Source organism: Acanthamoeba castellanii (assembly GCF_000313135.1).
Source record: "Acanthamoeba castellanii str. Neff unplaced genomic scaffold scf7180000084760, whole genome shotgun sequence".
In the NCBI taxonomy this organism is placed as follows: domain Eukaryota; phylum Discosea; order Longamoebia; family Acanthamoebidae; genus Acanthamoeba; species Acanthamoeba castellanii.
The window spans coordinates 179,965-194,040 of NW_004457406.1; the positions used below are offsets into that span (position 1 = coordinate 179,965).

The following is a 14,076-nucleotide window of genomic DNA, read 5'->3' on the forward strand; positions in this document are numbered from 1 at the left end:
GTGCGCTTTACATGGGCAGGTGGAGGCTGTCGGTGGTGTCGAACCAGGAGGGGACGACGGGCTTGTGTGGCGAGGACATGGACGACTTGTCCAGGCGCCGCGGGTTCTCGCCCATGAGGGGCCACAGGAGCCGCTTGACCAGCTCCAGCTTCTGCTTGTTGACGTCGTTCTCCCGCCCGGGCTTGCTCTTGGGCGTCTTGAACAGCTTGCGCCGGAACTCCTTCTCGTAGTACTCCGCCACCGTCTCCGACTGCAGCGACGCAATCGTCCTATCGGGCCTGTGTGCCGTGTGCCGTGTGCCGTGTGCCGTGTGCCGTGTGCCGTGTGTCGTGTGTCGTGTGCGTGTGCGTGTCGTGTCTTGTCAGACGGCGGCTGTCAAGTCATGGTGAGTCGGGAGGGGAGGGGTTACTTACCAGGAGGACTTTTTGCGGAGGAGGAAGACGAAGATGTCTCGCACGGCGGTCAGCAGGAGGGCCGAAGCCGTCTGCGCCGTCTGCTTGTCGTGCAGGGATCGGAGAAGCGCGCTCAGGAGCTCCTTGCCCACCAGCTCCTCCATCACCGGATGATACAGCATGCCGTTCTCTGATCGGTGGAACGTGTCGTCAGTAGGGCCGAGCAATAAAAAGAACGAAGAGAAAGAAGGAAAGAGAAGAACGACGATTTAGGGGGGGGGGAAGACGCACGATCGAGGACGGAGAGAAGCCGCGGGACGAGGGGGAGTGCGCGCATGAAGGCTTGGGAGTCGGGCCAGTAGTGGACGAGACCCACGAGACCGCGCATCAATTGCACCGCCACAGCCTGTTAGCGTGTGTGTGTGTGTGTGTGTGTGTGTTCTCATTGATCAGGCGGAGAACAGGAAACGGTTGATTGGGGGGGGAGGGGTGGTACCTCCTGGGAAAGCAGCGAGGCGGCGAGGGGCGACGGCCGGAACATCTCGCCCTTCTTGGTGCCCTCGCTGGCGGCCAGCAGGATCGACTCCATCAGCGCCGCGTAGTCCCTGCAGCCAGCGCCACGTCATTCATCGTCAGTTGAAGTTATAACTCGACACTTGTACGACTTGACCCACGAATAAGAAGACGACGACGACGACGACACGAGAGAAAAGAAGGGCCAGCGGTCGTAGTGGTCATACCGAGTGAGGTCACGAAGCAGCTTCTCCTCCACCAGCTCATCCGCTACCGAGCTCGATTGCCTGCGTAAAAGAAGTTGTCAGCCTTTTATTTATAACTAAAAATCTCGAATAAACAAAAAATAAAATAAATAAATAAAAATAAATAAACGAGAGCAATAAATAAATGATAAATAAATATATATAGAAATAAATAAATAAATACGCACGCTTGGCCCTGGGTTCGCCGCTGCATCTCGGCCCACGAGGCGAAGAGCCGCTTGACGAAGAAGTCGAGCAGCTGCGGCAGGATCGCGTGGAGCATGGCCCACCACGGCTGCGGGCAGTTCTGAACAAACGGGATCACGAACTGCTCTGCTCTCGCGCGACACTCCCAGGTAAGTACTACACACGTGTGTGTGTCGTGTCGTTGGTCGTGTCGTGTCGTGTCGTGTCGTGTCGTGTCGTGTCGTGTCGTGTCGTGTCGTGTCGTGTCGTGGTAGAGGAGGAACGCAACTGAGCAGCGGGGCGAGATGTCGGTTCTGCATGTGGACCAGGTGGACGAACACGTATTCGAGCAGCATGCGCTCGATCCCCTTCGAGTAGAAGTCCTCGCCGTAGGTCGTCATCCGGCCGAGCAGAGCATACCTGACATACCACACAGACAGAGCAACAACACCACCAGTTTGATCAATGTTAGTGTTGCATAGCAACAACCGAAGAGGCCAGCTTGATTGATTTTGATTGATTGATTGATGGGGGGAGGGGGCAAGGGGGTACGAGTTCATGCGCATGGAGCTGAGCCACGAGGTGGCGCTCTTGATCTGGGAGCCGATCGTGGTGGGCTGATCCTCCAGCTTCGTGTACTGGCCTGCACCCGCACACACACACACACACACACACATCACCACCACCATCATCAGCACCCCGGGGCGTGGCCTCGGTCGTGCGTGGGCACCCAACGTACCCAACAACTCGGCCACGGCCTTGTTGTCAAAGTCCAGAACGTGGTGCATGGCGAGCGGCAGCTGCTCCCTGTTCGAGAGAGAAAGAAGAGAAACAAAAAGAAAAACCATTAATGGTTGAAGGCCGCGTGGTGGTGGTGGTGGTGGGGGGGGGCAAAGAGGTGGCGTACCGGACTTCGGGGGTCCAGATGGTGTGGATGCTGCGGAGGAGGGCCAGCAGGTTGGGCAGGATCTGCATCAGCGTGACCGACATCGGGTGCCGGTACGCCCCCTCCCGCGCCCCGCTCAGGAAGCCGCCCTGTCCACCCACCCACGCATCAGCTGCTGCACCGCCCTTTTGATTCGAACACGGCACACACACACGACAACGGCACACACGGCACACACACAGGGAGAGAAGGGAATGGGGTACGGCGGCGAGCTCCTGGGGGTCCTTGGGCACGGCGGCTCGCTTGGCGACGGCGAGGAAGGTGTTGAGGAGGTGGTACATCTTGCGCACGCCCATGGACTGCTGCAGCGACACCGTCGCCGGCGAATTCTCCTCGAGCGGCCCCTGATGTATGTCACCACCACCAGCCACCAGCCACCAGCCACCAGCCACCAGCCACCAGCCACCAGCCACCAGCCACCAGCCACCACCGACACGACGTGGCATAGCAACAACGACACGACAACGGTGAGTGGAGGGAGTGGGCGGTGAAGATCGATGATCGAAAGAGAGAGAGAGACGCACCTGCAGCTTCTGCTTGGTGATGACGCCGATGAAGTCGAGCAGGGCGGGCACGTCTGAGACGAGGTTCGTCAGCATGGACGACGTCCATTCCTGTGTGTCTTGTGTTGTGTGTGTGTGTGTGTGTGTTGCCGACGTCAGCAATTGATGAGGAAAAGCCCGCGGGCTCATCGGTTGGGTTACCTCGAGCGGCGTCTTGAGCACAGCCAAGACAAAGGCCTCCTGCTTCGCCAGATTCCTGAACGCGTTGCTATGGAACGACACATACCAAGCGCGCAGATAAGGAAATTATGACCATAATTCACTGAATGTAGGGGGAGGGCGAGGCGTAGAAGGTACCTCACAGCGACGAGGGCTTCGATGAGGTTGGCCTTCTCCTCCTCGAGCAGGAGGCCCTGGGCGTAGATCTGGCCGATCATGTTAAGGATGCTCTCGAGGTGCGGCAGCAGCGCGTCGGGGATCTCGTTGCAGATGTAGATGAACGTCTGCGAGGCCCGCCGGCGCGCCTGCGTCGTGCTGACCGACAGATCGGTGACCGACGCCGCGCTCAGTTCCTCCGGCGGCCGGAACGTCACCAGCTCCAGCAGCTGCACGACCACCACCACCGCAGTGTCGTCAGCGAGGAATGTAAAGCATGCCACGCTCGTGTGTGTGTCGTGTGTGTCGTGTGTGTCGTGTGTGTGTGTCGTGTGTGTGTGTCGTGTGTGTCGTGTGTGTGTGTGACATACCTTGGGCAGCACGTGCTGCAGGGCGGCGGGAGCGAACGCGTAGTAGGAGCAGAAGCCCTTCCACGCCTCCACCAGGCACGTCAACAAGAGCGAGTTCTGGCCGACAAGAACGAAGAACGGAGAACGTGAGCGTGACGCGAAGGAAATAGAACGAAGAGAGGAGAGCGCACCGTGGCTTTGTAGTTGTAGAGGAGACCCAGCAGACTTTCAACGCACGCGATGGCCGCGGCCTGGGTCGATTGAAAGCAAGAAGTGGTGGTGGTGCGGAGGTAAGCAGCCAAGCAAGTCGCCGACACGAGAGAATGAAAGAACGAAAGGAAACAGAAAGGCGCACGTTGCTCTCGGGCTGCGAGAAGATGCCGGCGAGGCCACGGAGCGCGGCTTCCACGTGGAGGATGGCCCCGTCGAGGCGGACGTACGTGTAGCTCGCCTTCGTCACCCCTGCGCGGTCGTGGTCGTGAGCTCAGCTGAAAACAACAACACCAACAAACGAACAAATCGTACCTGGAGGGATCTCTGCGACGAGGCACGCCTGTAATCGCTCGCCGGCGGTGCGCAACGCGAGCTCGGGCTGGGCGAGAGGAGAGAGATTGGGTCATAAGTCTGCTGGTCCAAGGGACAAGAGGACCCCTTGAAGGGGGGGGGCGTGAGTAGGGGGCAAGCACCTGTTTGGCGGCGATGGCGGTGTAGACCTCGCAGGCCCTGTGCCGATAGGTGCCAAAGACCGTCGTGTAGGCCTCGGCGTCCTCATAATCGTTATCAATGTACTCGATTGTGGCCTGTGTGCGTGTGCGTGAGTGTCGTGTGCGTGAGCCGAGAGCACACACACACACACACACCGCATAGAACGAGGTGTCCATAAGGCAAGAGTGAGTCTGCGTACGTGCAGCGCGGCCGGGTATCCGGCGCGTTCGGCGTCGCTCAGCTCGTAGGGGATCTTGAAGTCCTTCATGTCGCACGCGGCCAGCATCTGCGGGAAGAGCGACGCCAGCGACGGGTGGTTGCCCATGGCCTCGTTCTTCAAAAGCATGTTCCAGAACGTCAGGGCCTCGATGCTGATCTGGAGCGACGCGTGCTGCGCCACCATCACCATCAACGCCAAATATCTGTCGACACCAAAGAGCGAAAGAGAAGAGAAAGAGAGAAGAGCGATCGTTCTGTCAGCGCTGGGGGGGGGGAACAAACAAACAACGCAGGGCCAGAGCTCGCGTACTTGTCGTAGTTGGGAGGAATCTTGGTGTCGGCGAATTGGAGGTGCTTCTGCCCCAGCAGCGACAGGAACTGGAATAGGGCGGTGGGCGAGGGTGGGGTGAGGGCCGGCACAAACTCGCGAGTGAGAAAGGAGAGGGGGAGGGGCCAAACCGAAGCGAGCTTGACGTGGAAGCTGTAGTCCTCCTCGGGATCGGTTCGGGCGGCGAGCGCCGTGCTGATGGCCTCCAGGTGGTCAAAGCCGAACAATATCTGGTTTGAGAGGGTGGACAGGAGGAAGTCAGCGTCGACGGTTCGCATTGTCGCGCACGACACGCACGACACGCACCTTGAGCTTGTTATGCGGGTTCGGGGCCTGGCCGAGGACGAGCAGCAAGCACTCACACGCGAGCTGATGGCCCGAAGGAGGAAAACGAGAGTTGAGTTAAAAGAGACGTGAAACGTCGGGTTGGAATCTCTCATGAGACATCATAATGGTATGGTACCGTGCGAAACTGGGTGTCTTGGAGCAGGGCGCTGAACACCAGGGGGAAGTCGTTGGCCAGAACCAGGCTGGTCCGCACAAAAACAACAAGTGTACAAGTGTAAGGGTAACCACAAATACACAAATATACAGACACAACAAACATAAAAGGCAAAACGTAAATAAAATGGAAAGAGGGAGCGTACTCGATCGGTGTCCATTCGAGGTAGGCCGCGATTGTGTTGAGCACCGCCGTGACGAGGTGGGCGTGCTTTTCGTTCCCTGTGCACGGAGACCAAGCCTCTTCAGACTCAAACGAAACGAAACGCCAAACGAAACGAAACGTAAACGAAACGAAGAGAGTGGGGCAAGGTACGCATTTGCATGAAGAGCTGGTACTGCATCTCGATGAACTTCTTGAAGAAGGCCATGATGTCCTGGAGCGCGTTCGTCAGCGCGACGTTCATCGCCCGGCGGCGCTTGTCGCTCAAGTGGTCGTTGTACACTCGAATCTCCTCCACTAGGTCCCGCAGCGTGATGAGGATCAACTCCAGCTGGGTGTCCTACTCATGTCGTGGCACACCGCGACGGGGGTGAGTGCACATTCTCCGCACCACACGACATGACCGCACACGCACATACACGCACACACGTCATCGCACACGCGCCACCGCACACGCACACGCGCAGGGAAGGAAGGATGGCGTACGCCCTGTCCAGCGATGGTGACGAGCTGCTCGAGGAACGTGGGCCATTTGTCGGGCCAGTCGCGAGCTGCGATCAGAATGATCATGGCCACGGCCTTTTCCTTGATGAACCTCTTCTCCACCGACAGGTCCTTCGTGCCCTGCTCGCGCCCATGCGACAATACAATAAAATAAAATAAAATAAATAACAAGAAATTAGAACGTCAGTCGGGCGCAACGAGGTGGTGGTGATGAGGTGTGGCGCCATCTTAAGGAGGAGGAGGACCTGGGCGAGATAGGTGAGGACAGCCGTGCGCACGTTCTCCTTGCCGGCATGCGTGAGTCCGTCCCAGTGGCGGCGAATGAAGTGCTCCAGCAGGTGGAACCCAAAGAACCTCTGTGCATACCGCGGCAGACACCATACAAAACTCCCACAATAAGCATCACACGCTGGCGTGCCGGCCGGCAGTACCCGCCGCAGGGGCGCAGGAAACGTACGACTTCGTCGGCGAGGTTCTTGTCCATGAGAGCGTAGGCGTACAGCTCATGGGGCATGTCCGTCTTTTTGAACTCGTCCAGGAACTGTGCAGGAGGGGAGCATGCGCATGAATTAGGACATAGGCGGATGATCGAGACTACGTCTTTGATTGCGCGGCACAACCTCAATCATGTGGAATTTGTGTATAATCTGGACAAAATCTTAAGATGGGGAAATTGAAAATCGGGATTTACCTGCTGAGCGGCTCGCCTGTGGTCCGGCGTGGCTGCAGGAGAATGGATTGTGGAAACCGCGCGCTGCAAATTGTCCAACGTTCCATCATCAAGCCGCCTGGCGCCCTGCATCTTCACTCTCTCACAAAATCACTGCGGTGGTGTAAATTGTTTCCTCCTTTTTTCTGTCCCGCCAAAAACGCGGCCAGCGTTCTCGAACCTTCTCGAAGAAAAACTACAACTTTTTCAGGAAATTAAAAGAAAAGGATTTTCCCTGCATAGATCTGCGTGTAGAACAAGACGTGATGATGGAAGCGCCCAAGGTCGAGCAGGCCTCTCCTGAGGTGGCAAAGGAACTGGGGGAGGAAGACGATGCTGTGACGGCCTACGTGGCCCGATTCGCGGGCCTTCCATCTCGCGTTCGCATTCTGCCTGCCGATGGTTCCCTCCGCCCCCTCCTCGCCCTCGCCGGCTACCCAGGTGAAGAAGATGAAGAGGAAGACAAGAAGAAGCAGGCAACCGAGCAGCAGCAGAATCAAAACGAAGATGGAGAAGAGGAAGCATCTGGCGGCAGCGACGTCGTGAATCCAAAGAAGCAATGCGTGCTCGAGGGCGTAGTGGTCGGGCTCGACTTCGACCAGACCCTCGTCGTGGGGGCGGGCCTGGGCGCCGGCACTGCAGGCGGCGGGGTCCGCGTGCGCGGGGGCGACGACACCGTCACCACCCTGCAGACCCTGTGGGCCGCCGGCGCCCGCCTGGCCGTCGTCACCGCCGCCGCCGCCTCCCCCGACAACGCGCGCCTCATCGCCAACCTCCTCCGGCGCCTCGCCCTCGCCCGCGAGTTCGCCTCCGCCGCCCTCGACACCGCGCCCCTCCTCACCCTCCTCCGCTCCCTCGCCCCTCCCGCCGCCGCCGCCGCCACAGCCGCCGACGCTGCCTCGACCGCCGATGCGGCGACGACGGAGGAGACGACGACGACGAGGCCGGCGACGGCGGACTGCGAGCAAACGGAGAAGGAAGAGGAGGAGGTGAAGGAGGAGGAGAGGGAGAAGAGGGAGGAGAGGAGGAGGAGGCTGGAGCGGGAGACGAAGCGAACGGTGGCGCTGCTGGCGCTGTCCACGGGGCGACGGCCGGGCGACCTGGTTCGGATCGGGCACTCGACCATCGCATTCGACGCCGCCCGCTCGAAGGTGGGGACGCACTCTCAGCTGCCTTTAGGGCAAACCGTGTGTGTGCATTGCTGACATTCCGCTTCGATGACGTGTAGGCCACGTACCGTCTGGCGCAGATCACGGGTCCCAACGCCGGCGGCTGGTCGGCACTGCAGAGCCTCGCCGCCCACGAGGTTTGTTATTTGATTATTTGATTATTTGACTATTTTATTATTTAAAATGATACATGTGCGTGTGTGGTGTTCGGCACACAGGAGCGTGAGCTGTGTGCGGTCGACTGTCTGGCGGCCTACATGGACCTCACCGCCTCGCGTCGCACGCGCGAGGGCGCCAACATACCCGATCGCCTCCTCCTTTCTCTGTACGCGCACACACCGCACACACAGCGCTCGACTCTGCGATGGCGAACGATGGATCTGATCAATGGATCGCTTGGTAGGGACGAGGAGGAGAACGGGGTGCTCGACGAGAACGCCGTGTCGAAGCTGCTCGAGGAGGTCCTCGTGGAGGCCGGCATCAACCCGCAGTCGCCCGAAGGTTTGCACCCCACCCGCACGCCCTCAATTTCATTGTAGGCTCACCTCCACCGCGCCTGGGTGTCGACACACACACGTGCGTGTGTGTGGTGTGTGTGTGTGTGTGTGATTGGGGACGGCCAGCACGCGAGCTCTTCCAGGATTCGGCAGAGTTGGTCACTCTGGACGGAGGGGTCAAGATAGCGCGCTATCGCCACATCATGTGCGCTCGGTACCGTAGCTTCTCCTCCTTCAAAGACGACACGATACACGACACGACACGACACTCACCAGCCATGGCTGGGTGGTTCGGCAGGTACAACAAGCCGGAGGCGCTACTTGACTTTGTGACGCGGCTCGGGCAGACGCCACCAAAGAAGATTCTGTTCGTGGACGACAACTCGGACAACGTGTTCAACATGTTCCACTTCTTCGCCTCGCGTCAGCTAGAGCAGCTGGCCGCCGGGTACCGACACGACACGACACGACACACGAAGAATGCGCTGACCTGTGGTGGTGGGGGTGATGATGTGAGCAGGAGTGCGGTGGAGGAGACGACGAGCGTCATCAGCTGTTGGTTTCCCCCGCCCGAGGGCGGCAAAGCCGAATCGCACGATCCCCACCTCCTCGCCCTTCTTCGCCGCATGGCCGCCCTGTGAGTGCTGCACCAAACCAAAGCCACTACTTCATGTGTTCGCGACTCTTTAGCCACGAAAGTGCTCGGCGCTACCGACGCAAGAAGATGGAGCGGAAAGAAAGAAGCCGCCCGCTTCTACTGCGCAGTTGTGTGTTCCATTGAATGCTGGTTGTGTTCTATTGTAATCAATCTTCATAATCTGTTCAAAGTTGTTCGAAGCCGCGGCGAGACGCAACCGGCTGAAGACGAGCCCGGCTGCTGGTGCGTGCTGCTGCTGTGCTCCTGGCGGTGGTGGTGCGCCCGTTAACGGGCCACTCATTTGCGGTTGAGAAACCTGCGGGCGTCGCTGTTGATGATCCCGCCCACGTTGTGCATCATCAAGTCATCCTCTACATTCACCATTCACCACACTATCTTGCGTCAGTTTCCACCCACACTTGGTGCGTGTGCGGTGAGTGTGCGTGTGCGGTGTGTGCGGTGTGTGCGGTGTGTGCGTGTGCGGTAGGATCGGTTTACCGACTTCGTGGTCGTTGGTGAAGGGCTCCGAGAGATGCCGCGACAGCGGTCGCGACTGTCCGTTCCTCGCGACCGCCGCATCATCTTCGCCGTCGCTGATCACAAGATCGTCGTCGTCGTCTTCCTCCTCCGCGTCATCCGTCATCACCATGCCGCCCAGCAGCTTCTTCACCACCTGATTCACCTGCCGCGGCTTGTTGAGCGCCGGCGCCTTGCCATTGTCTCCGCCGTCATCATCGTCCACGTCGTCCATGCCCCAATCTTCGTCGTCGTCGTCATCGTCAGCGTTGGCACCCACCTTCTGCTTGCTGCTGCTGTTGTTATGCGTGTTGAGCTCCTCGAATTCGTCGTCGCCCTCGTCATCGTCATCGCCGATGCTCATCACGCCGGGCAGTCGCGAGGTGACCTTGCTGTCAACGTCGTCGCCCTCGAACTCGTCCCCCCAGTCCTCATCATCATCGGCCCCCTCCAGCTGCGGCTGGTTGGCTTGGCGAGCGTCAACGCCGGCGTCATCGTCCATCTCCATGACGTCGTCGTCATCGTCTTCATCGTCGTCGTCGCCGATCTCGATGCCCTCGAATGATCGGGAGGCGGCCATCGCTGGCGCGCCCAGCTTCTTGTTGGCCAGCGGGCTGTCAAAGTCGTCGCCCCAGTCCTCGCGGTCGCTGTCCGACGCCGGCGGCGAAACCTCGCCAAAGCCGTCCTCCTCACTGCCCCCAGTGCCGCGTCAGCTCGTGCGTGTGCGTGTGCGTGTGCGATTGTGATTGCGCGGCTGATGGGGGCCTTGGGTACCTGTCGTCCGTGCGTGCCTCTCGGCGCCGCGGCGAGAGCTGCTTCCCGTCGTCGAACTCGAGGTCCTGGTCGAACCTGTCGCTGTCGTCCTTGAACTTGTCCAGCTGCGGCAGCACCAAGGCAGCACCAACAGTGAGTGGTGTGTGTGACGTGGCACGACGTGGCGTTGGGTGGTGATTGGGGGGGGGGTTGATGGAGGTGATGGAGCTCACCTTGGTGGGGATGCCCGAGTTCTGTCGGGCGGCGACGCGCACGGCCGAGGCGACGGTGACCGGCGCCGGGAACTTGGCCGGCGACGAGTTGGCCTTCCGCCACGCGCGGCCCTTGGTGTTGGCCTGGTCCACCACCCGGATGATGTACATCTGGCGCAGCCCGTCGAGCAGGAACCGCTTGGGGTCCTTCTCGGGCGCCGTCCAGCAGCCCATCTCCTTCTGGTGCTCCTCCTGACGCCGCCGCCACTGATTGAGCTGCACACGACACACACACGACACACGCGACGCACGACACACGACACACGTTAGTTGGGTGCTTGTTGGAAGAAGGGAGAAGCGCGTCGGCGCGTACGGTGTCTTCGCCCAGGTCGAATTCCTTGGGCAGCTCGGCAAAGTAGGTATCCGTCTCGCCCCACTTCTGGAGCTCTTCGTCGTCGCCGAAGGCGTCCATGTCGTCGTTCTCCTCCTCGCTCGCCTTCACCCACCTGCCGTCCACCTGCGTGTCGTGTCGTGTCGGGTTCGCAACGCGACCATGACATTTAGCTCGCGCGCGTGCTGCATCGTATGCGAGCGCTATGTGTGTGTCGCGTGTGTGGTGTGTCGCGTGTCGTGTGCGCACGTACCAGGCGCATGTCGCCGGCCATCTTGCTGGCGGCCACGGGGTTGGTCGGGTTGAGGTAGCGAATGAGGAAGAGCCGCGGCTGGGACTTCTCCTTCTCGGTGGGCTCCACCAGGTCCCGCTTGATCCACTCGCCCGTGTCATCGAGCACGTAGTCCTCCTCGCGCAGCGCCCGCGCGGCCTTGTGCGGCGACGACTTGCGCAGCGGCTGGCGGTGGTGCGCGTCGATCGAGAGGTTGCTCTTGTTGCCACTGTTGCTCGCACCCTGACTCTCATCGTCGCTCTCGAAAGCGCCGTCGTCGTCAGGGCTCAGTTCCTTGCCGCCCTCCCACACCTTCCTGTCCGGGTTGTAGCGCATGCCGTTCAACTCTGCTCGCACGCAGTGGGTAAGTAACTCGACACGAGACACGACACGCAACACGGCACGACACGACACACGACAGTACCGATCGGCTTGTCGGCACCGCCGGGCGGGAGGGAGATGAGCTTGGGTCCGCTGGTCTGTGTGGTGATGGTGGTGGTGGTGCCTCGGCTACCACCCCCCAGCAGCGCCGAAGGGCTGACAGCGTAGGGCTTGCCCTGCCGCTCCTTGCCCTTGCCCTCGCTGCTGCTGCCTCGGTTGGCGTTGATGTGCGCCTTGCTGTCGGCGGGCGTGGAGTCGCGCGAGCGGCTGGCTCTTGCGGTGCGCCGCTTGGTGTGGCGCTTGGTCTCCATTTTGTTGACGAGGGTCTCCAGCTGGGCGATGATGTCGTGCGCCTCCTTGACGTTCTCCTCGAACTGCTCCTCCTCCTCGCCGCTGTTGCCCGCGCCGCGCGACCTGGGCGAGCGCACCTCGCGGCGCTGTGGTGTATGGGCGAGCGAGTAGCGAGTAGCGGGGTCAACTGACAGAAGAAGCTACGCCAGCACAAACAACCACAAGGCCGGGCATGGTGCGTGTAGAGGGGCGGCTGCCAACAAGCGGTGTAAAATTAATTCAATGATGAGAAGGAAGTACCTGAGGGACGTCAAAAGGGTCGTGCTCTGGCACGGGCTCCTCCGTGCCGCCCCCCATCCCGACTAATTGGCACCCGCATAGGTAAGATTCAAATCAATCCATAAAATCAAAAGAACTGATTCGTTGAACTTGTAACAACGTACATCTGCTTGTGAGCCATTGAAGCATTACGAAACGAAATCGAGAGGCGTGGGCAATCGCGCCAGTCTTGTTCGAATTGAAAAAATTAATCCAAGTTGCCGCCATGATTTCTTTTCCTTTTCTCCATCAACGCAAACTAGCCGTTTCAGCTTTGGAACAAAATTAACAACATCCGCTATGGTGTAGTCGGTAACATTTCTGGTTTTCACCCAGGCGCCCCGGGTTCGATTCCCGGTAGCGGAATATCATCTTTTGCCGGTTTTGATGGCCACCAAACACAGGTGGCAATTTGGGAGCTCCTTTGCGTCAACCCACACAAGAGAGTTGCGGGTTTCTTTATTTCACTCACCCACCAGAAGAAGAACAAGATGCAGACCCTGCCCGGAGCCAACGACAAGGAGAAGCTTGACTCCCTCACTGCTCTCAACCACAAGGAGCAGGCGGTCTGGTTCTTGAACGCCTTCTGGAACTCTGTGGGCGAGGCCAACGCCGAGCAGGTGTGGTCTTTCAAGCAGAAGTTCGATGAGCTCGACTCGGAGAAGGTACGAACGGCCGCAAAGAGTTTAGTTTAGTTCGCCGATTCGCACTGTGCCCAGCGAGAGTCGAGCTCGATCTACCCATCTATAGTTTCAAAACCGTCAACGAAGATTGGTTCGAGTTGGGGGTGAGAGTAAATCGATTTTGTGTGGTGCTACGCAGCGTGCGGAGGGCAGCACTCTGGATGAGATGCAGGCCCACCGTTTCCTTGAGACCATCAAGGAGACCCTCACCGTCCAGGCCATGCGCGAGAAGCTCCGCTCGACCGGCGCCATCGCTGTACTCTCACCCTCCCCCTCATCATTCCCTTGCTCCCGCCTCGCTTCTCCGTAGAACGAAAGCGACACTCCTCGTCTTCGTTCTTTTTTTAATTAATTAATTAATCAATATTAATTATTTTCCCTGCTCATTTTCTTTTTTTGCCTCTCGAGACAGGGCCAGATCAGGCGCGTGCCCCTGACCCACTACCTCATCATGAAGTACAACGTCGACTGGCACGGTACGCTGTTCCCCCCGGCCGTGGAAAGAATGAAACGCGAAACGACGCGTCAGCAGACGTCAGCTGATTGGTTCGTTGTGTGCGGCGTGGGCGCACGCAGACCTGGTCAACGCCGTGCTGGGCGACATGGAGGAGATCAGGAAGGCGCAGCAGAAGCTGGACGAGGTGCAGGCCGCCCTCCGTGAGGCCGAGCAGCGCGAGCAGGAGTCCAAGCAGGCCAAGCGCGAACTCGACGCCGCCCTTAAGGACGTCAAGGACCAGGTACGCCCACATTTTTTGTTTTTGTAATGCACTTGCCAGAAGTTGACACGACACACACAACACAACACGACACACGTGCAGGAGGACGCCAGGAACAACAAGACCGCCGAGCTGCAGAAGAAGAGCGAGGAGGGTGGTCTCGTCTCGAGGAACAGGGCCAAGGCCGAGCTCGCCCAGCACCTCGCCGAGGTACGCCTCCCCCTACCAGCGCATGTTAAGGTGGCTGCTGACGTTGGTGTCGATGCCTTCGTGGTGGCCACCAACCAATCAGGATCCGCTGCCCCTGCGCAAGGCCAAGATCACGCTGGAGGCCGCTGTGAAGAAGGCCGACAAGGCCGCCATCGCCGCCGAGGCCGCCGTCGAGGAGGCCAGGGTCAAGTTCGATGAGGCCCAGGCCTACCTGGAGAAGGTCAAGAAGGGCGGCAGCCCCAAGGGCGCCCTGTGGTGGATGGAGCGGGAGCTGCTCGAGGCCAGGGCCTACCTGCCCAAGTCCAAGGGCGGATACAACAAGAGGGAGGGCGCCGCCCAGTAGGAAGTGCTTCCCGTCGAACGAGCGCCTTGTACACCACCAAACGCCTCTC

At 59.7% G+C, this 14,076-nt stretch overlaps 4 protein-coding genes across 4 annotated transcripts; 2 read left to right on the plus strand and 2 right to left on the minus strand.

Moving 5' to 3' along the window:
* Positions 1 to 7: 7 nt before the first annotated feature.
* Positions 8 to 6,732, minus strand: ACA1_224370 (Exportin 1like protein; the record flags this gene model as incomplete). The annotated part of the gene is made up of 30 exons (XM_004338023.1): positions 8 to 106; positions 140 to 278; positions 414 to 582; positions 684 to 798; positions 889 to 997; positions 1,133 to 1,192; positions 1,339 to 1,445; positions 1,621 to 1,756; positions 1,889 to 1,979; positions 2,076 to 2,143; positions 2,244 to 2,371; positions 2,486 to 2,626; positions 2,807 to 2,896; positions 2,987 to 3,041; positions 3,143 to 3,390; positions 3,532 to 3,627; positions 3,702 to 3,761; positions 3,866 to 3,972; positions 4,036 to 4,102; positions 4,197 to 4,310; positions 4,415 to 4,637; positions 4,745 to 4,992; positions 5,069 to 5,131; positions 5,226 to 5,292; positions 5,410 to 5,485; positions 5,580 to 5,766; positions 5,913 to 6,050; positions 6,176 to 6,286; positions 6,388 to 6,471; positions 6,679 to 6,732. The coding sequence occupies 30 exons, from the start codon at positions 6,730 to 6,732 to the stop codon at positions 8 to 10; spliced, it is 3,450 nt and encodes a 1,149-aa protein (XP_004338071.1).
* A 176-nt stretch (positions 6,733 to 6,908) lies between these two features.
* Positions 6,909 to 8,946, plus strand: ACA1_224380 (uncharacterized protein; the record flags this gene model as incomplete). Its single annotated transcript, XM_004338024.1, has 7 exons — positions 6,909 to 7,790; positions 7,868 to 7,945; positions 8,027 to 8,133; positions 8,212 to 8,309; positions 8,432 to 8,519; positions 8,604 to 8,753; positions 8,826 to 8,946. 7 exons carry the CDS (start codon positions 6,909 to 6,911, stop codon positions 8,944 to 8,946), a joined length of 1,524 nt encoding a protein of 507 aa, XP_004338072.1.
* A 293-nt stretch (positions 8,947 to 9,239) lies between these two features.
* On the minus strand, positions 9,240 to 12,114 carry ACA1_224390 (uncharacterized protein; the record flags this gene model as incomplete). Its single annotated transcript, XM_004338025.1, has 9 exons — positions 9,240 to 9,313; positions 9,441 to 9,850; positions 9,875 to 10,150; positions 10,233 to 10,336; positions 10,445 to 10,699; positions 10,797 to 10,940; positions 11,068 to 11,432; positions 11,510 to 11,903; positions 12,058 to 12,114. The coding sequence occupies 9 exons, from the start codon at positions 12,112 to 12,114 to the stop codon at positions 9,240 to 9,242; spliced, it is 2,079 nt and encodes a 692-aa protein (XP_004338073.1).
* A 452-nt stretch (positions 12,115 to 12,566) lies between these two features.
* On the plus strand, positions 12,567 to 14,027 carry ACA1_224400 (TolAlike protein; the record flags this gene model as incomplete). The annotated part of the gene is made up of 6 exons (XM_004338026.1): positions 12,567 to 12,740; positions 12,898 to 13,014; positions 13,171 to 13,234; positions 13,335 to 13,495; positions 13,577 to 13,684; positions 13,767 to 14,027. 6 exons carry the CDS (start codon positions 12,567 to 12,569, stop codon positions 14,025 to 14,027), a joined length of 885 nt encoding a protein of 294 aa, XP_004338074.1.
* Between the last annotated feature and the right edge of the window lie 49 nt (positions 14,028 to 14,076).